The 22298-nt window shown below is 43.1% G+C and overlaps 2 protein-coding genes across 2 annotated transcripts in view; one reads left to right on the forward strand and one right to left on the reverse strand.

Annotated features, from left to right (window-relative positions):
• The window catches only part of Sh3d19 (SH3 domain containing 19), a 173967-nt gene that overhangs the window by 129852 nt on the left and 21817 nt on the right, over positions 1-22298 (reverse strand). The window lies entirely within an intron of this gene.
• Positions 6255-18571, forward strand: Prss48 (serine protease 48). The gene is made up of 6 exons (XM_026384698.2): positions 6255-6297; positions 7710-7754; positions 8151-8313; positions 10821-11083; positions 11512-11678; positions 18299-18571. The coding sequence occupies exons 1-6, from the start codon at positions 6255-6257 to the stop codon at positions 18569-18571; spliced, it is 954 nt and encodes a 317-aa protein (XP_026240483.2).

Consider the following 22298-nt stretch of genomic DNA (forward strand, 5'->3'; position numbering starts at 1 on the left):
TAACAGTATCTACTACAGAACCTTGCAAACAGAAAGCATCCAATCAGGTCTTCTGTATGAACAAAACAAGAGCTTTAGACGATTCAAAGTCAACCATCAAAACCATCTGGAAGATCTGCTAGTATAAGAAGCAGGGGGAAAAAACAAGGAAAGGGAAATATTTTTTCTTTTAGAGACCCAAAGAACAAGACCAATCGCTGCTAAAAGGGAATGGGTACTGATGGTGTGCAGCCGGGAATGCAGGAGGATCATTCCCAGTCCGGGGAAACCTACAGACTGGTTGATAAGGCAAAGAGCCAGGGAGAGGGGAGGGCTGGTCAAGGCTTGGTCCTGGGGTTAACAGAGGCTACATCTATGGACTAGTTCTATGACTTACTGGTTGATGAACCTAAAGCCTGACTAAAAATTTCTTGTCCAAGATCAGACTGAACCTTTTTAGTAGACAACATATGTACCTTTGCTACAAGGAACCAAAAAAAGGCAAAGTCAGAGTATGACACACATGTACTAAAGAAATCATTCTTCACAGATGGTTTTATAAGGGGCCTTATATTCCAATATAATATAATATAATATTCCAATATAATAGATTGATTTGACAGGAGAGTGGTGGCACATGCCTGTAACTCCAGAAGCTTAGGAGGCAGAAGTAGGAGAATCACAAGTTCAAAGCCAGACAGTCTCAGCAACTTAACAAGTCACTGTTTCGAAATTCAAAAGGGCTGGGGATAGGCTGGACTGTAGCTCAGTGGCAGCGCGCTTGCCTCGCACACGTGAAGCACTGGGCTCAATCCTCAGCATCACACAACTGAACCAGGCAGGATGGCGCACACCTGTAATCCCAGCGGCTTGAGAGCCTGAGACAGGAGGATACTGAGTTCAAAGCCAGCTTCAGCACTGGTACTAAGCACCTCAGTGAGACCCTGTCTCTAAATAAAATACAAAATAGGGCTGAGGGTGTGGCTCAGTAGTTGAGTGTACCTAAGTTCAAAAACAAAAACATAAAAACCCACAAATAAAATAAAGGCATGCTGTCCATCTACAACTCTGTGGTAGAGCATCCCTGGGTTCAATCCCCAGCACAGCAACACCCCCCCCCCCACCTTCTGATCAGCTGAATTAGAAAAGTAGCAAAGAATCCATTTGCCCTTCCTGGAAATGCAGATAAAGAGCTACAAAACTTGCAAGATCTACTGCTGCCCTGTTTTATCCTTAGGGTGCTTAAGAGAAGAGGGAATTCCTAAAGTGGCACCTTGTTCTAGATCAGCTGTTCTTGACTCCCTGGTGATTTTGTGATTTATTTTGCTACTTATCATCCTACAGTGAGCAGGACAGACACCTCACAGCAAGGAATCACCTGGCCCCAAATGCCAGCAATGCCAAGGTTGAAAAACCCTGCTCCGTAGGCACCATCGACATCAACCTAAGCCCTCACTAAGGCAAGTTTACCCAGAATCCAATTAAGAAGTCAAGCTGTGATGCCAGTTCAATAACAAAAATTAAAACAGCAGCTACCATTTATGACTGCATGCTTAAATAGGCCAAACCCATGCTACATACTAGCTCTATATCTCATTTAACTTTTATAACAATCCTTTTTTTGTTTCTTTGTTTTTTTGGTACTGGGAATTAAATCCAGAGGCCTTTAACCACTGAGCCACATCCTCAGCCCTATCTACTTTTTATTTTGAGACAGGGTCTCACTAAGTTGCTGAGGACCTCGCCAAATTGCCGAGGCTAGACTCAAACTTGCAGTCCTCCTGCCTCAGCCTCCTGGGTACCTAGGATTACAGGTGTGCACCACTCACCAGCCCAAAGATACCACTAATGATAACACAGGGTAATGGGCTGGAGACAGAGACTCTAGACCTGGAGCCAGCGTGATGACAGAGGCAGAAGCTCTATGAGCTTCTCCTCAGGAAGGTCGGGGTGAGGGAGAGGCACCCACTCTCCTGCTTCCAACTCCCAGGCTAATTTTAGAAGAAACAAGGGAGAAGTAAAATGCCAGGCTGTGTTTTTCTTGATTGCTGTGTCAAATTAAGAAAACATTCAGCGGGGCGCGGTGGTGCACACCTGTAATCCCAGCGGCTTGGAGGGCTGAGGCAAGAGGATCACGAGTTCAAAGCCAGCCTCAGCAACCTAGCAAGGCCCTAAGCGACTTAGCAAAACTCTGTCTCAAAATTTTAAAAGGGCTGGGGGTGTGGCTCAGGGGTTAAGCACCCCTGGGATCAATCCCTGGAACCAAAAAAAAAAAAAAATCCTTTCATAATCCAAGGCCATTATTACACCTATCAAGATTAACCTCATTCCATTTAACACTCAGTTCATTATCAAATGTCCTTGCTTGTACCCAAAGGTCTTTTTAGAGTTGGTCTGTTGAATTCGGATCCAAACAAGGGCCGCACACACTTATACCTCTGAAGTTTCTTGTAACCTGGAGCAGCCTCTCTCCCTTTGCCTCTTCACAGGGTTACTTATTACAGAAACTAGGTCAGGTGCTTTACAAAACCCACATCCTGGATTTGACCATTTACTTCCTTGTGTTGTAATTTTAACTTGTTCTTTTATCCCCTGAATTTTCCGTAAGTGAAAGTAGCTGGAGAGTCGGGTTTCACTTTCTTTTGGCCAGAATAAGAATGCTTCATGGGGGGTTCTGTGTGCTCTGTTCTGGGCGGCCCCAGGTGGGACAGGTCAGCTCCCACCTGGAGTGACACCAAGATTGAGGGTTCAGATGGGAACAGCCCCAGCCCTCCACCGCCCTGCATCTTGGGTCTTCAACTATTGATCATCACTCTCTGCACTGATTACTTCAAGAGCGGCTGCAAGGGAACCTTTTCTGATCCTACCAGTCCAGCCACATTTAGGAGCTGGAACTCTTCTCTCATCAGCTACTATTATTTTCAATAAAATTGAACAGACACCAGTACCAAATTATATTTTTAAAAAACATTTAAACAAAAGAGAAAAAAGAAGATATTTGGGACTGGGGATGTAGCTCAGTGGTACAGTGCCTGCCTAGCAAGCACGAGGCCCTGGGTTCAACCCCTAGTACCGCAAAAAGAGAGATTATTCTGTAAGCGATCCTACAAAAATCCAAAGTCGGTACTTGAGATTTGTCCAATGATATGAAAGTCCAAAGACCTGGGACAACCACAAGACTGTAGAGTGTCTAGTCAAATTTTTGTTCCTGTGACAAGTGAAGGAATTAAAAAAAAGCCAATCCTGATGATGCACAACTGTAATCCCAGTGACTGAGGAGGCTGATGCAAGAGGATGGCAAGTTTGAGGACAGCCTCAGCAATTAAGCAAGACCCCATATCAAAATAAAAAGGGTTAAGGTTAGGGTCTAGGGATGTAGCTCAGTGGCAAAGTGCCCCTAGCAAGTACCAAAAAATTAAAACTTAAAAAAATCTGTCCAGAGTTTTAGACTCTCTGCAAAATAATAAGCTACCTTTTCTGGAGGCAAATCTGAAATAAAGGTCTTACTGGTTTTAAAGCTATATTTAAGTGAATCAGCAGTTAAAACTGCCTGTGAGTACCATGAATTAATTGGAACATCCACACAGGTGGCTGTGATATGGACAAGAAAAGGTTTTTCTTCCATGAAATGAACAAGAGAAAATTGCAAATAGTAACATTACTATCAGAAAAATAAATTAAAGTGAAAAGCACTGAGAGTTATCCTAAAATGACAAATCAACAGCGAATGACCTAAAACCAGAGTGAATAAAATAAAATTAGGGTGTGTCAAACAAGAACCATTAAAAACACAGAAACTAACAAATGCAACAGTAGTAGTAGTTTCATTCCTATCAAGCACACAAGTGAAGACCAAATGGATCTGAAAAATATAAACTTGTCTAAAAAATACTCAATTTGGCAGTCATTAAACAAGTAAAGGTAGAACTGACTTTCTTCAAGTGTTCACTTCTGAAAGTGAATTTATTTAAATAAAGAGGTAAACATCTTGGGCTGGGTATGTGGCTCAAGCGGTAGCGCACTCGCCTGGCATGCGTGTGGCCCGGGTTCCATCCTCAGCACCACATACAAAGATGATGTGTCCACCGAAAACTAAAAAATTAAATATTAAAAATTCTCTCTCTCTTTTTTAAAAGAAAAAAAAAGAGGTAAACATCTTTATGCTACTATACTGAAATACAGTAAGCCTGGTGTCTGCCCTGCCACAATAGCTCCTGTTACTTAGCTGGGCATGTTTCTGTATTCCCATCTCTCCCTCTTCCCACATAAGGACTCTCATCCCAAAGCCAACCCATAGCAATGAATAAGAGCAGATAATCTAAACTGAGCCCAGGGGCACATTCCTGAAGTCCCAGTGGCTCAGGAGGCTGAGGCAGGAGGATTCCAAGTTCAAGGCCAGCCTCTGCAACTTAGTGATGACTTCAGCAACTTAGCAAGACCCTACCTCAAAATAAAAATTAATAAAAGGGGTCTGGAGATGTAGTTCAGTGGTAGAATGCCGTTGGGTTCAATCCCCAGTACCTCCCCCGCCCCCAAAAAAAGATAATCCACACCAAATAAGGCTTCTTGGGAATTCGAGTTGAAAAATAAGGAAAAACTTGGGCAGTTTATGAGGAACAGCAAGAAATCATGTGAGAAGTGGCTGAGCCATATTAACGGCAGAGAATTGGAAGGAAGATCCTGAACTCCTGCTATGAGCTCTCATGTTTTCATGAATCCAGAGCTCCCTTTCCACTTCGGTCTCCAGGTCCATCCTGGGATTGCTTGATGCCTTTGTTACACTCTTCTTACTGTTCCACAGATGTCTGCCTTAGGTAGCTACAGCTGCTGTAACAAAGCACCACACAGCGAGTGCTGTACCCAACAGAAATTCATTTTCCCACAGTTCTAGAAGCGTGAACTCCAAGTTCAAGGTGCCAGCAGGGCTGGTTCCTTCTTGGGGCCAGGAGAGACTAATTTGTTCTGGGCTCCTTGACTTGTTGAGTGTCATCTTCTCCCTCTGGACATGCAGGTATCCTGATTTCCCGCTCCTGTCAGCACACTGCCCATGATGGATTAGGGCCACCCACTGACTTCAATCTAACTTCATCACCTCTTTAAAGGCCTTTATCTCCAAATATAGTCACATTCTGAGTACTGGGGGGCAGGATGTCAACATGAATTTCGGGGGAGACATAATTTAGCCCGAAACACTGTCTTTAAAAATATCTCCTCTTGATTTAAGCTAGCTTCAGTGGGCCTCTGTTGCCTGGAACTGAATTATCCTTACCAAAATAGCCAGATTTTGTGATGTGCTATTATTCTTTCAGGCCTCCCAACATTTTAAGCTACAAAAGAGCAATAACACTTTAATGGTTCCTTGACTTCTGCCTCCATGATTGGTCCAGAAAACATAAAAGGCACAGGAAGAATTCTGCGGATGCTGTGGGGTGTCATCCAGGGCCCCCTGCAGAACCAAAGCACTTATTCCGCCAGCAGTCAAGAGTGCCAGCTGCAGAGAGTTCACAGCTAAGTCTTACAGCAAGAGCCACCAAGAGAGTCACCTCACCCCAAGTAATGCCCCCTTTCTGGGAGGCTGTCTGCATCCAGTGAGGCAGAGGTCCAAGAGCTCATCCTTAACTCTGCCCAGGAAATCTCTGAAGGGCAATGCAGATGGGCCGAGGCCTCTGTGCCAAACGCATCAGTGTTCAACTCTCGCTCTACCCCATCCTGTGCTCCCTCCTCCATGTCCCTGCAGGGCTACTGATCCTGAGACTGCTCGCCAATAAATATCCTGCACACAGATCTGCCTCAGAGTCTTCTTTTCCAAGAAACCCAACTTGTAGTCTATTCTATAGATGAAACTGTAATGGACATAAACACAAAAGAGAAAAACGTGAACCAGATACGGGGTGAATTTCCTCTTTTCCATTTCTTGCTGTTGGAGAATCCTGTCGACCTTCCATCTCATTGCCAGAGACAGGGTTCTCAACCTGCGGCTCCACACATCCCCTCCCACCTTCCATCCCCACCAATAGGCAGAAACTAGTTACCCCACTCCCCCAGAACAGCAGGGGGCGCCACAGGCCTCAGCTCCTTCCCTGGGTCTGCAGCTGCTCATCTGAAGTCTCTGGTCCCTTCAGAATCAGGCTGGGGGTAGAGACCAGAGGAGAGAAGGTGGTGGAGCACAGGAACCCACCTAGGAGAAGCCGGTCCTGCCCCTGGCTGCCCCTGCAGCTGGCCTCTGCCAGGAGCCCGAGTCCAGGAAGCAGAAAGTGCAGCTCCTAAGCAGAGCCATGCACCCTGCTGGCCCCGCAGTCCTGCTGCTCCTTCTGCTGGGTGAGCTCGTGGGGTGCCGTGGAGAGGGAGAGGAAGGTATCATATCGAACAATATGACTCCACTGAGGGGAAGCTACTCATGAACAGCGTGACCCAAGAAAGTCCCCGGAGGTTCCTATGCCCTGCACTGTGCTAATGCTCCTGGCTGGATAAAGCAATGACAAAACAAAGATCCCTGTCTTCATGAGACTTATAATCAACGCACTCATTAAACATGTAAATTATAAGACATATTAGAAGGTAATAAGTACTATGGCAGGAAAGGGCATCTAAAGTTCAGGGGCAGGAGGTGTGTTGTAATACTAAACAGGGCAGTCGGAGCAGCCTCAGCCTCACTAGGGGTGTCTGAGCAAAGACCTGAAGGAGGCTGCAGGTAGCTCAGTGCCAGAGTGCTTGCTTAGCATGTCCCAGGGCCTAGATTCAGTCCCCTCACTATGAGAAAGACAGAGAGAGACAGACAGACAAAAGAACAGAGCTTGATGGAAAAGAGTAAGCAAAGAGGGTTCAGGTAAACTGTACTTCAAACAGAGGAAACAAAAAGGGCTTCTGACATATATGGTTCATTTATTTTTCTGGCCCACAGTGACTTTTTTTCTTTCTTTTTGTGATACTGGAGATTGAACCCAGGGGTGCTCTACCCTGACACTATTTTTTGAGGCAGGGGCTCACTAAGTGGTGGAAGCTAGAACTCGTGATCCTCCTGCCCTCAGCCTCCCCAATCACTGAGATTAGAAGCCTGTCCCACCGTGCCCAGCCTCACATTGATTTAAAAGGACATGCTGAGAGAAGCTGAGAGGTAACAGCAAAGTCAATTCAGACAAAGAACCAGCTCAAAGGGAAACAGCTTATAAATCTCAAAAGCATCTGAGGGCACCATTGTATTTACAATTTAAAACACTGATATTCTTGATGATGACCTTAAATCATAAAAAAAATAAATAAATAAATCACAGCTGGTAAAAAGGAAAAGACAGGGGCTGGGGTTGTGGTTCAGTGGTAGAGCGCTCACCTAGCATGTATGAGGCACTGGGTTCAATTCTCAGCACCACATAAAAATAAGTAAGTCCATTGACAACTAAAGAATAAATAAAGAGCTGAGGTTGTGGCTCACTGGTAGAGCGCTCACCTGGCATGTGCGAGACCCTGGGTTCTATCCTCAGCACCACATAAAAATAAATAAGTGAAATAAAGGAATTGTGTCCAACTGCAACTAAAAAATAAATATAAAAAAATAAATAAAAAGGCAGGTAATTATGGAATTATCAAAATTCCAAATAATGGGTAGATATTTATTCATTTTAGCCTTGAACATCAATCTGAAAAGTTTAAATGGAAGGGACGCTGCTCTGTTCAGTGGATCTAGACATAAGAAGTATTATTATAATATTAATGATATAGCATATCTTCCTTAGGGTCTTGCCCAGGCTCTTTTCATAAAAAGAAAGGTCTGCAATCAGGTGAGTGGTTTCTACTCAAGACTGTGGGATTTGGTGCTGGGCATGGTGTTGCAGACCTGTAATCCCAGAGGTTTGGGAGGCTGAGGCAGGAGGATCAAAGTTCAAAGCCACCCTCAGCAAAAGCAAGGCACTAAACAACTCAGTGAGACCCTGTCTCTAAATAAAACGCAAAACAGGGCTGGGGATGTGACTCAGTGGTCGAGGGCCCCTGAGTTCAATCCCTGGTACTCCTCCACCCCGCAAGAGACTGTGGGGTTTGAAACTGGAATAGGATTGAGCATTAAGTCTGGGGAGGGGTCTGGTCCTTCAGGGACTTGGGAGTTTGCAGATGGTAAGATGGGGACCACAGGAAAGGACTCCAAGATATCCACAGTGCCCTTTCTCTTCTCTCTGTAGTGTGTGGTCGACCTTCTCATGAAAGCCGCATTGTGGGTGGCCAGGATGCTGCTGGGGGGCATTGGCCATGGCAGGCCAGCCTGCGCTTTTCCGGCGACCACGTCTGCGGAGGGTCCCTCATCAGTGAGAGCTGGGTCCTGACAGCAGCACACTGTATAAAATCGTGAGTTCCTCTCGGTAGCCAGCCCCCGGCAGGGCGTCCATCAGTATCTGAATGATTTCATGAAGAACCAATAGACCGATGAAAGTGGTGAGAAGAGCAGGGCAGAAAGAAACCAGAGGAGCCTGTGGGGACGGGGCATGGAGGTAGAAAAAGAAGTGACGGAGACAGCACTGTATTAGACACTTTTCTAAGTTTTTATCAAATCACTTCCTAAATATCAATCAGGAGGTTTGGTCTTGAATTTTCTTAGATCACAAACACAATCTGAGTTCTGTCTTGGAGCCATCATGTGAGGGAAGCAAGCGGCCCACATGGAACCGGTATCCCTAGCCGACAGCCAACCAAGGCCCAAAGCCAACATCAGTGACCCTGGAAACGGGGTGCTCCCCCACCCAGCACTGAGATGACTGCAGACCCCCCGACCACAGCCCCACGATAGTCCCAGAGTCAGAGGCAGCCCATTGAGTCACACCTGACTTCCAACCCACAGAATCTGTCAGGTAAAATGTTTGTTGTTTGAAGCCACAAAGCTTTGGGACAAAGATGACTAATAGGCACAGAAGTCAAAATAATAGGACTTTTCAATATCAGTGAAAGCTCAAAGAAAATGGAGGAATGACTTCAAAATGCTTCCAACCTAAAATTCTACCCCTATACAAACTGTGAACTAAGAAGGGGGAGGAAATAAGACGTTTCAAATATGCCAAGCAGCAAAAATGTTACCTCCCACACACAGTTCACCAGGAAGTTACATAGACTGCGTTTCACCAAAATAAATGGAGAAAAAAGAACAAGAAAACATGGGACCCAGACAAAAGGAGAAAGAGCACAGAAGAGACTCTCCAAGAAAATCACAAAGAATAAAGGAAAGAGCCAAGATGACAGCTGTACAGCGGCCTAGATGGGAACAGCAGGGCAGAGGGCTCCAAAAGACAGTCCCTAAAAGGCCCAGTAGGTCCAAAAAAATTGGGTGGAGACTTAGACTTTTGGGAGACAGTTTGGGGAAAGAATGAGGAATTAGTGATGGGTATATAAAAGAACTGAGAAAACACAGTAAGAAACATTAACTCCAGGAGAAGCAAAAGATTTTACAAGAAATACAATCACAGGATCCAATGTGACCCACAGAGAATAATGCTGATGTAAGCCGGGGGTGGGTAATCCCAGCCACAAGGGAGGCTGAGGCAGGAGGATCACAAGTTCAAAGCCAGCCTCAGCCAACTTAGCGAAGCCCTAAGCAACTAGGTGAGACCCTGTCTCTAAATAATGTATAAAAATGGCTGGGGATGTGACTCAGTGGTTAAGGCCCCTGGGTTCAATTCCTAGTACCGATAATAATAATGATATAATAATGCAGACATAGTTGTGGGAGCATACACATTATATACTGACCTAACAAAAACTCAGGATGACATTAGTTAAGAAGACACAGGGAAACAAAGATGAAGACAGCACATGGACAATGATGTTAAGAAAGCTCCAACTGCCCGGCACAGTGGTGCACGCCTACCATCTCAGCAGCTCAGGAGGCTGAGGCAGGAGGATTTTGAGTTTAAAGACAACCTCAGCACGAGTGAGGCCCTAAGCAACTCAGTGACATCATGTATCTAAATAAAACATTTAAAAAGGGCTGGAGTGTGGCCCGATGTTTAAGTGTCCCTCGGTTCAATCCCTGGTACCAAAAAAAAAAAAAAAAAAAAAAGCAAGCTCCATCCTCACCTGCCACATCAGGAACTCGGTATCCAGAACTAGAAGGGAATTTTTGAGAAAGAGCATAGCGCCATTTTTCTTGAAAATACGAGGGAAATTAAAAAGGGCTTAAAAAGCTGAAAGTGACCACCTCCAAATAAATCATGTAATCTGATAGTGATGGAGCAGGAAACTTTTTAAATTTATTTATTTTGTACATTTTGTTAAACTGCCCGACATTTTTAATCATTATAACTTGGGTTACATTTTGTAGAGATGGACGTACAGTGGTCAGAACAGCAATCAAAACTGGCCCTAAGGAGCAACGACTACTAAGTACCTAGGTGATGGCCGAAAACTTGAGAAGGGGAAGGGGAAGTGGGAGACAGGGGAGAACGTGCAGGACGAAGCTGTGGCTAGAGCACCAGGAGGGGAGGAAGGAGAGAGGAGGCCACAGGCCACCCCCAGTCCCGGATGGAGGTGCCCTGGGGAATTCCCACTCAGACACCCGCCTCTGTCTCTCTTTTTCTTGATTTTTTTTTTCTTGTTTTGTACCAGGGATTGAACCCAAGGTGCCTGATCAATGAGCCACATCCCCAGCCCTTTTTATTTTTTTATTCTGAGACAGGATCTTGCTAAGTTGCTATGAACTGGCGATCTTCCTGCCTTGGCCTCCTGAGTCGCTGGGGTCACAGGTGTGTGCCACCAGCTACCTCTCTTTCTTACGTGGAGAAGTCGTGCTGGATGTGGGCAGCTTGTTCTGCCCCAGGGAGGCCATAAGCATGCTCACTTAAATCTCCTCTTCCTTCCCGCCTTAGGTCCTGGGTTTCCTTTTACAGCGTGTGGCTGGGATCCAACAAAGTACAGAACTCCCAGGGGGGCAAGGAGTACTATGTGTCCCGAATCATCATCCACCCCAAACACAACACCACCACTGCAGACATTGCCTTGCTGAAGCTGTCCTCCAGGGTCACCTTCACTCCTCTCATCCTGCCCATCTGCCTGCCCAATATCACAGGGCCACTGACACTTCCAGCCTCTTGTTGGGTGACTGGATGGGGAAAAACTGAGGAAGAATCAGGTGAGAATGGGTAGAGCAAGGGGTGGTTTTATATTTACCCTCTCGTACGTATCCATTCTAAACATAACCTCACCATAATAAATTTTTAAAATTAAAGCAGATCAAGCCAATGATATTATCTACAAGTCTTCAAATATTTATTTACTCTTGTATCCTGCCTAGAGTCCAGCTATAGCTGAAGAGCAGATACTAACAATGGAAACACATAATGACCTCTCTCCGTCAGAAGTTAGTAACCCTGACTTGAAGTTTGGAGAGAATCTGGTATTCTTTAAAGTGGTAGCCAGGTGTGGTGATTTAACTGTACCAAAGGATCCTTCCATAAGCAAATATGGCTGGACCCTGAGAGACTTCTGCACTCATGACAGAGTGTGGCCCCTGAACTGATCCAGATGACCTTAATCTTTCATTCTTATTTTCCTCTGCAGATTCTTACCCTTCTACTCTCCAGGAAGCTGAAATACCCATTTTTAACTACCAGGCTTGTGAACGACTTTTTAACCCCGTTGGCATTTTCATCCCAGGATTGGAGCCAGTCCTTGAGGAAGACAAGATATGTGCTGGTGATGTGAAAAAAAATAAGGATAGCTGCGTGGTTAGTATTGTGGTTTACATATGTGGTGTTGCCAAAAATCTCACAAGAGACGATGCAAGAAAGTTCAGAGGTGAAATGATTGGGTATGAAAGTCTTAACCTAATCAGTGCGTTAATTTGCTGACAGGTACCGAGTGGTACCCATAGGCAGGCAGGACGTGCTAGAGGAGGTGGGTCCCTGGGGGCCAATCCTTGAGGTTTATATTTTGTCCCTCTTGAGCAGAGCCCTCTTTCTCTGCTTCCTGTCACCATCTTCTGAGCTGACTTCCTCCACCATGCCTCTCTGCCATGACGCTCTGCCTCACCTTACGCCCACAACTGGGGAGGCAGCCATCTATGGACTGAGACCTCGGAAACCATGAGCCGAAATAAACTTTTCCTTTTTTATGTTATTCTTGATAGGTCTTTTGATCGAAGCAACAAAAACCCTGACTAAAAGAGATCTTAATTTGGGGGCTGGGGTTATAGCTAGGTGGTAGAGTCCTTGCCTCACACGTGTGAGGCACTGGGTTCGATCTTCAGTGTCACATAAAAATAAACAAATAAGATAAATAAATAATAAATAGATAAATAATAAACGATAAATAAATACCCTTGTATTATGTCCTTCTACAACTAAAAAAAAAAAAATTTAAAGAAATCTTAATTTGGATCCAAGTTTTCCTACCTGTAAACGGTGAATTAGAGCCAGATGAGGGTTCTGACAGTGATTCTTGTGCTACCTGTATGAAACACTTACTTACATCCATACATTTAATCTCTTTAACGATAAGACTTACTGATATAGACCAGTGGTCAGACTTTTACAGACCTATCAATTTTAATATATTAAGATGGACATGCAATCATTTTTTAAGAACATTTCATCATATACCTTAAATATGTCATTCTGCTGTCTTTCGATCACAACTGTCTGATGAAAAGTCAGCCACCACTTGAATCCTGGTTCTGCCGAGTATGAGGCGGTGTTTGCTCCCACTGCTATCAATATTTCTTCCTTTACCTCTGACTGGCAGTGGCTTGAAGGTGGTGTGCAGGTGTGGTTTTCTTTGTATTTATTCTATTTACAGCTCACTGTTTACGGGTTTTGATTCTATTTTTTCACTAAACTGTAAATTTTTTCAGTCACAATTCCTTCAAAAATCATTCTGCCTCATTTCTCTCTTCTCTCCTACTTGAAACAATAACTTTGTAAGTTGCACCTTTTGATATTTTCATATAGGTCTGTTTTATTTTACTTTTTTCTGTTCTTCAAACTAAACAATCAAACTTAATAATAATTCAACTTAATTAGTCTACATTCAAGATCACTGCCTCACTGCTTTAAGATCTTAACGTTAAGCTCAGCTAGTGAGCTTCTTTTATATATATATGTATATGCGTGTGTGTGTGTGTGTGTGTGTGTGTATATATATATATATATATATATATATATATATATTTTTTTTTTAGTTGTTGATGGACCTTTATTTTATTTATTTATATGCATTGCTGAGAATTGAACCCAGTTCCTCACACATGCTAGGCAAGCGCTCCACCCCAGTTACCATGAGCTACCACTCTGGCCCATGAGATTTTTTTGCAGGTTTTAGTTTTAGTATGACCATTTGGTTCCCCACCCCACCACACACACACATTTTTCAAAATCTCTGCCAAGATTTCCTATTTCTGTTACCTGTATGTTCATTAATGTTTTTTCCCTTCGCATGAGTTGATCACAGTTAAAGTAGCTTTTTTTTTTTTTTTTTTTTTTTTGGTGGAGGGCGATGTACTGGAGATTGAACTCAGGACATTCGACCACTAAGCCACATACTCAGCCCTACTTTGTATTTTATTTAGAAATAAGGTCTCACTGAGTTGCTTAGTGCCTCACTGTTGCTGAGGCTGGTTTTGAACTCTCAAGCCTCGAGCCTCCTGCCTCAGCCTCTCCAGCTGCTGAGATTAAAGTAGCTATTTTAAATCTTTGCCTATTCCAAAATCGGAGTTATCTCATGGTCATTCTCCAGTGATTCCTTTTTTCCTGAATAACAGTTTCCAGTTTATCATGGGAAATATTTTCCTTTGTCTTTTTGTTGCTGTTTTCTTGTTGTAATATCTAGTAATTTTGGACTGTATTCTGGACATTGTCGGTGACACACTGTGGAGAATGTGAATTTGGATGCGCCTCCTAAGAAAGCAGATTTCCTGTTTTAACAGGCAGTTAACTTGGCTAACCCCAATAGCTAGCCTGTCTCTCCTCTGACGGGTAGAAGCAGTTCTTTAGCTGAGCTGCTCGCGATCCCATAGACCGGGAGTCAGCCACAGATTGGAGAACAGTTTGCATTTAGACTCCCTCTGTGGCTCTCTCCTTCCTGGTATTTCTCCCTTCACTTTCCAACTGCTGTGCCAGCTTTGAACTTTGCCCTCTGATTCCCCAAGCTAGAAAGACTGTAGGTTTCTGTTTAACAGAGAAATACAGAAAATTCTAAATAGGAGGAAATTAACACCCTCCTAAATAATCAATGGGTCAAAAAAATGAATCACAAAGGAAATTAGGAAATATTTTTTTAAATATTTTTTAAAGAGAAAGAGAGATACAGAGAGAGAGAATTTTTTTAATATTTATTTTTTAGTTTTAGGTGGACACAACATCTTTGTTTATATGTGATGCTGAGGATCGAACCCGGGCCGCACTCATGCCAGGCGAGCGTGCTACCGCTTGAGCCACATCCCCAGCCCAGGAAATATTTTTTATACAAATATTAAAGTTTGGAATAAACAGGGGGAGCTGGCATGTGGTACACTTCTATAATCCCAGAGACCAGGGAGGCTGAAGCAGGAGGATTGCAAGTTCAAGACCAGCTTCAGCAACTTAGTAAGAAAGACACTGTCTCAAAATAAAAAATAAGAAGGGCTGGGGATGTGGCTCAGTGGTAAAGTGCCCCTGGGTTCAATCCCTAGTACCAAAATAAATAGGTAAGTAATGGGGAACATTATTACCAAAAATAAAAAGAATTGTAAGATAATACTATGAATAATGGTATGACAATAAACTTGAACACTAGGATGATATGGCCAAATTTATAGAAACATGCAAACTACCATAACTAATTCAAAAAGAAATAAATGATCTGAATAGACCGAGGATAAGTAAGGAGACAGCATTAGTGATTTAAAACAAACAAACAAACAAAAATGCCCAGGCTCAGATAGTTTCACTGGTAAATTCTACTCAATATTTAAAGAAGAAACTCTTTAAAGGAAGAGTTAGAGGAAGGAACATTTTCTAACTCGTTTTTTACTATAGCTGTGGGTAAAGCTCAGTTGTCAAGCTTGTGCTTAGCATGCACAGGCCTGAGGTTCAAACCCCAGCACCAAAAGAATTAAACAAATCAAACACTAAGGAAAAACATGTAACAGAAGTAGAAAATTTATACTCTAAACTACAAAAGTATTATTGGAAAAATATTAAAGACCCAAACCCGGCATGGTGGCACAGGATTATCATAAATTCCCAGAGGCTCAGGAGGCTGAGACAGGAGGATTTCAAGTTCAAAGCCAGTCTCAGCAACTTAGCGAGGTCCTAAGCAACTCAGAGAGACCCTGTCTCTAAATATAAAGTACAAAGAAGGGCTGGGGATGTGGCTCAGTGGTTAAGTGCCCCTGAGTTTAATCCCCGATACCAAATAAATAAATAAATAAGTGCTTGCCTAGAATACATGGGAACGTGGCTTCAACCCGTCATATTATTTAAAAAAAAAAGGAAAGGGAGGAAGGAAAAATCAAAGACATCAATGAAAAGACATTCTGTGTTCAGTGAACAAAAGACTTAAATTCAACACAATCACTATCAAAACCCTTTTGAAAAGGAAATTTCAAAATCATATGTGGGGATGTGGCTCAAGTGGTAGTGCAATCACCTGGCATGTTCTGGGGGGGGGGCGGCTGGGTATGATCCTCAGCACCACATAAAAATAAAAAAAATAAAGATGTTGTGACCACTAAAAACTAAAAAATAAATACTAAAAAATTCTCTCTCTCTCTCTCTCAAAACAACAACAACAACAACAACAAAAAAAAAAAACACTCAGCTGGTTTCTTTGCAGAATTTCATAAGCAGATCCTAAAATTCACATGGAGATTCAAGAGGGCCAAATAATCTTGACAAAAGAATAACAAAGCTGGAAGATGCACACTTTCTGATTGCAAAATTTACCACAAAGCAACAGTAGACAAGAACAGGACTGGCATAAGGCTAGACATACAGATGAACAGGGCAGAACTGAGAGTTCAGAAATAAACCCTTCTATGTATGATCAATTAATTTTAGTCAAAGAACAATTCATGAGCAAAGAACAATAATTTCAACAAATGGTGCTGGGACAAGAATAAAATTGGACCCCTGCCTCATATATACAAAAATTAATCCAAAATGAATCTATGACCTGTAAAAACTAAAACATAACACTTTTTTTTTTGCAGTACTGGGGATTGAACCCAGAGGTGCTCTACCACTGAGCCACATCCCCATCCCTTTTCTAGCTTTTATTTTGTGACAGGATCTCCCTAAATTGCCTAGGTTGGTCTGGAACTTGTGATTCTTTGCCTCAGCCTCCAAATCACCGGGATTACAGGTTTGCACCACTGTTCCTGGCTGGATTTAAAACAGTAACACTTTTAGAAAAAATAATATGGGTAAATCTTTATGAGCTTGATTAGGCAACATTTTCTTAAATATGCATTAAGCAACAAAAGAAAAATAGAGTTCTTCAAAATTCGGAACTTCTGGGGCTAGGGTTGTGGCTCAGTGGTAGAGCACTAGCCTGGCACATGCAAGGCCCTGGGTTCGATCCTCAGCACCACATAAAAATAAAGAAAATAAAAAATAAATAAAAATAAATAAATAGAATAAACAACTAAAAAATAAATTTAAAAAAATTCAGAACTTCTGTGCTTCAAGGGACACCATCAAGGAAGTAGAAAGGTAACCCTTGAAATGGGAGGAAATTTCAAAATCATTTTTTTTTATTGGTTGTTCAAAACATTACAAAGCTCTTGACATATCATATTTCATACATTTGATTCAAGTGGGTCAAAATCATATGTTTGATAAGGAATCTGCATCTAGAATACATTGAAAGCACATCTTGATAATAAAGACAATATAATTTTTAAAATAGAATCGATATTTCTCATAAGATACATAAATAGTCAGTAAGCACATGAAGAAGGCTTAATATCAGTGACCATCAGGGAAAAGCAAATCCTAACCATAATGAGATACTGATTCACACCCCCAAGGAAGGCTAAAATAAAGACAGATAATAACAAGAGCTGACAAGGATGTAGAAAAGCGGAAGATGGGGCTGGAGTTGTGGCTCAGTGGTAGAGTGCTCGCCCAGCACATGCAAGGCCCTGGGTTTGATCCTCAGCACCACATAAACATAAATAAAATAAAGGTATTATATCCAACTACAACTAAAAAATAAATATTAAAAAAAAGAAAGAAAAAGTGGAAGCTTCATAGACTATTGCTCAGGATGTAAAATGAGGCAGCTTCTTTGGAAAACCAGCAATTCCTCCAAAGATTAATTACCATATGACTCAAGGTTCCACTCCTATGCAAACACCCAGGAGAAATGAAAACATGTCCCTATAATAATTATCTGTGCATTAATTTCACAGCAGTATTATTTATAATAGCCAAGGGGTGGAAACCCCCAGGTGTCCATCAGCTGATGAGTGAACAAACTATGATATGTTAATATAATGGAACATTATTCAGCGATAAAAAGGAATGGGGGCAAAAATAGATTACCAGTTGGCCTTGGACTGAGAGGGCTAGGAAGAAATGAGCTGAGAACTAATAGGTACAGGGTCTCCTTTGGGGATGAGGAGAACGTTCCAACGTGGGTGGTGGCAATGGTTGTACAACATCCTAAGTATGTTAAAAAACCACCCAAAGGTACACTTTTATTTTTTTGGTACTGGGAATTTAACCCAGGGGTGCTCTACCACTGAGCTACCTCCCAAGCCCATTTTAATTTTTGAGACAGGGTCTCACCAAGTTGCTGAGTCTGGTCTCCAACTTGTAATAATCCTATCTCAGCCTCTCGAGTTCCTAGAATTACAGAAGCGTGCCACTGCGTCCGGCTCTTGATAGCGCACTTTCCACGCATGAATGTGTGGTTATATGACTCCTACCTCAAAACTGTTACAAAAAAAGAAAAAACAAGATAGATAGAGACATACTAACAGCCACGGTCACTATTACTTCACGTAAGAAAGAATTATTTTAACACCAAGAAAGAGCAGTAAGACCCTAAGAACACAAAGATCAGGGTGGTTCATTCCCTGGATACATGTAGCACTGTGAGTTAAAAGCCTGATGCGTCAAAAACACACCACATGAATCTTACTTGGATTCATCTGCCAAATATTTTGAAATCATCAACATATTTTGCTTAGTTCCCGGCCAATTTAGTGATTCTAGAATTCCCGTGATCCTTCTCCAAAGCAGTAGAAGTCCAGCTTCCAGACAGTTCCATCGGCCTCAAGGCCCAGTTCCACAAAACTCTCCATCCCTGTGACTGCTCTCCTCTGCATGCCCTGCACGGCACTCATGACCTCTCTCTCTCCTAGGGCGACTCTGGAGGGCCTCTGTCCTGCAACATCGATGGTGTGTGGATCCAGATAGGAGTGGTGAGCTGGGGAATGCAATGTGGCAAACTTCTTCCTGGGGTCTACACCAATGTCAGCTACCACCGAACGTGGATTAGTGACTCTGTCTCAAGAGCTGAAGTGCCGGGTGCCAACCATTTGGACTTATCGGACTTCTTCCCTGCTGGACTCGTCTGCCTGGCCCTTCTGGGCCCCTCCTGGGCCTTTGGGCCTAATGCTATGCCAGAAGGATAAAGAGAAGAGCTGAAGCTGCTGGGGTGGGGTGGGCTAGGGCGGACAGGTGGGGTGGACAGGGCAGACAACCCATGGGAGAGTTGCTGGGAATCACTTTGAAGGACTGTTTTTAAGGTTCTTGGTTCTGTCAGTGTGTGTTCGTGGCTGGAATGTGAACGGCTACCAAACAAGGCTACCACTCCTGGGCACGGTTTCTTTGTCCCTGACTTACGTGTCTTATGTGACAGGAAGGATGCACTCCATGGGAAAAAACAATTGTGCATACAAATTAAAAAGCTATTAGAAAGGCAGGGATCACAAGAGTATTTGGGATGGCAAAGGCAAAGTTTCAAGGACTTATAACAAGGACCTGTTTCCTGCCCACACCTGCTTCTCACCTGGGCTCATTTCTCCCCTCCGCTACCTTCCTATGCTCCTCTTTCTTTTTTTTTTTTTTTTTTAATATTTTTTAGTTGTAGTTGGACAAATACACTTATTTTCATTTATTTGTATGTGATGCACAGGATCGAACCCAGGGCCTTACACATGTGAGGCGAGCGCTCTACCACTGATCCACAACCTCAGCCCCCTATGCTTCTCTTTCTGACCCCCGTCTCCCCCTCAACCTTTAACAAGGGGCCTAACATAAACACATATATGTAGCCCAGCTCTGAATGCTTCTGAATTTTTTGCTTTTTAAAATACCACTGTGGGGCTGGGGCTACGGCTCAATGGTAGAGCGCTTGCCTAGCACGTGTGAGGCACTGGGTTCAAGTCTCAGCATGGAATATAAATAAGCAAAATGAGTGTCCACTGACAACTAAAAAAATATAAAAAAAAAAAAATCAATGTGGCCAGTCGTGGTGGCACACGCCTGTAATCCCAGCAGCTCAGGAGGCTGAGGAAGGAAGATCATGAGTTCAAAGCCAGCCTCAGCAATTTATCGAGGCTCTAAGCAACTCAGGGAAACCCTGCCTCTAAATTAAAAAAAAAAAAAAAGCAGGGGTGTGTGCTGGAGATTGGCTTGGTGGTTAAGTGCCCCTGGGTTCAATCCCCAGTACCAAATAAATAAATAAGTGAATACCAATGTGAACTTCTATTAAAATTAAATAAATCTCTGGAGGTATTGGATGTCAACAACCTGGACCCATCCAGGTTGTTAATATCACTCCTATAATAAAGTACTTTAAACGCTTAGAATGAAGAAAAGATTATGATGCATGATCGGCATTTTATAAACAATCACATAGCCTGCCCTATTCCCTTGTGTCTTCAGGCCACCAAGAATGCAGGGTTAAGTTTTGTATTTGACTGCTCATTATTTTTATCCTTGATTTTCTGCTATTATTCCATTCATACACCTTCAAGTCATCAACTCATCCTGTATTTCTCATTTGACTTATTACATCCATGTTTTTTGTGGGAAGTCAATTTTCAAAAGCAACTTTTTTGACAAATAAATACATTTAATAGGAAGCGAGGGTGACAGGGAAACATAAAATCCTTGCCAATCCTGAAGCTCACCTTGCATCTAGATGGCCACCAGGGCCTCTGACTGGCACCCCGTGTCCTTCTCATGCCTAAAGCTCCACCCAACTCCATTTATTCCCCACAGCATTCAGACCAGGGTTTTAAAAATAAAAATACTTTTTGTCTCTTTCTCCCTGCTTATAGCCCTTCAAAGGTATCCTGTTGCTCACAGAATAAGGATGAAATCCTCACAGTCTACAAAGCCCTGCGAGGTCTGACCCCAGCCTGTTCTCCTGCCCCGTGGGGCATGGCTCTCCTGTTCTCTGTCCTCAAATGCTCTAAGTACCCTCTCAGCCTCAGACTCTGACATCTTCTGTTCCCTCTCCCCTCTAGCCCTTGCCTAATTATTCTTCCTATGCCTTCAGATTCTTAATTCACCCATTATTTTCTCAAAGCTACCCTTGGCTCTCCTGATCAGAGCCAGCCCCTAATGTGCTCAACACGCCTGTGATCTCACATTGGTGTGTGTGGTTCTCTACTGAACGCATGTCTGTCTTACCAAAATGAAAGGTGCGCAAGAGGAAGAATTTTTGTTTTTATCCACCATTGTATCCCAGTCTCAGTAAATACTCACTGAACGAATGAATGAATAATAAACATCCAATTAACTTGCTTGTATCCCCAAAACACACTATGTGAACCTGGGTATTTTGCTTACTGAGATAACCCAGACCTGACGTAAGTCTTACACAAAATAGGTGTTTTTTCATATAAAAATTTATTTGTATCATTTTTTTTTAGTTGTTGATGGGCACAATACTTTATTTATTTATTTATTTATATGTGGTGCTGAGGATCGAACCCAGTGCCTCATATGGGCTAGGCAAGCTCTCTACCACTGAGCTACACCCCCCGCCCCACAGAGGTTTTCAAATATTAATTAAATAAAGGATGAAAGGAGGAAAGAATGTTCCAGCACAGTTCTCTTCCTCACTCCTCTCCAGCCATAAGGAAAATAGGAGAGAAAGATCACTCAAAGCAGGCAAACGGAGAGGCTTCTCATAGGTCAGAACAAAAGCTAAGCAAGCACTGGAGTGAGACAGAGGGCCAAGCAACGTGGGAGCCCAGGGGACACAAGAAATGAGGAGCAAGAAAGGAAAGCTGAAGGGAAAGACAGACCAATCAAGAACAAGAGAAGAAGAGCCGGGCATCGCGGCGCACACCTGTAATCCCAGCAACTCAGGAGGCTGAGGCAGGAGGATCACAAGTTCAAGTCCAGCCTAGGCAACGTAGTGAGACCCTCAGCAACTTAGGAAAACTATCTCAAAATTTAAAAATAAAATCTTTTAAAAAACTGTAAAGGGCTAGGAATGTAGCTCAGTGGTAAAGCACTTAATATCTTAATTTTTTTTTTTTTTTTAAAGAACCAGAGAAGCACAACTAGGCAGAGAACGCACACAAGGATATGAGCCACGGCCATGCAGCAAAGAAGGAATAAAGGTCAAGAAAACCCAAATACTCCTTCCTATCACTCCTCTAGGTTCTTAGCTCAAAATGGGAAGCAACCATTCCACAGCATAGTATCCACCCAAATTTTTCTCATGAACCAAGAATGGAAACTTCATACGTTGGAGGGACCAGCCTCCAAGTGGAAAGAAAGGGATATCAAGACAACAGAACCTTATGACCTTAGTGTTCTGGCCACTACTGCTTGGCTGGACCAGGGATGGAAACCTGCCTTAACAGCTGCCCCAGGAACTGGAGCAGTTAGCCTAGAGTCTCACCCAAGAGGTGCATTCAGTACTTAACACACAACACCCCCCCCCCAGGGAGGTTGGAATTGAGTCCTACAGAATGTACTGCACATGCACTAGGGTCAGGTGCCCACTAGGAACAGGCAACAGTCAAAGCACCAAGATACAGGAGTACCTAGAGCACACTCAGCCCACCCTCCAGGGACACCCAGATTCCAGGGGGAGAGGAGGTAGCACAAAATGCAAAAGAAACACAGATTCTCAAGTGTTGGGGCATGATATTGGCCAAATTATATTGTTTTATGGTGTGCATGTATGACTGTTATATATAATTATAATACACCAATGGAAAAATGTGGAAGGAGAAAGGGGAAAAAAAAGAAGCACATGCTCTCAGGTTATGTACAAGAAAGCCTGATAGAGAAGAGAAAAAGCCTGATAGAGAAGAGAAAAAGCAGGCTACAGGAACAGGGAGCACGCTAGCATGTATGGCAGGGAACAGGGAGGTCCAGGCGGCTGGAATG

The sequence above is a fragment of the Urocitellus parryii genome, chromosome 10 (genome assembly GCF_045843805.1).
Source record: "Urocitellus parryii isolate mUroPar1 chromosome 10, mUroPar1.hap1, whole genome shotgun sequence".
NCBI lineage: Eukaryota > Metazoa > Chordata > Mammalia > Rodentia > Sciuridae > Urocitellus > Urocitellus parryii.

Excerpts from the sequence above, each read along its gene's own strand:
- Prss48 (XM_026384698.2), top strand. The coding sequence starts at position 6,255 with ATGCACCCTGCTGGCCCCGCAGTCCTGCTGCTCCTTCTGCTGG. Across the intron at positions 6,298-7,709 it reads CCTGCTGCTCCTTCTGCTGG|GGTCTTGCCCAGGCTCTTTT; the intron begins GTGAGCTCGTGG and ends TATCTTCCTTAG. Across the intron at positions 11,679-18,298 it reads AAAATAAGGATAGCTGCGTG|GGCGACTCTGGAGGGCCTCT; the intron begins GTTAGTATTGTG and ends TCTCTCTCCTAG.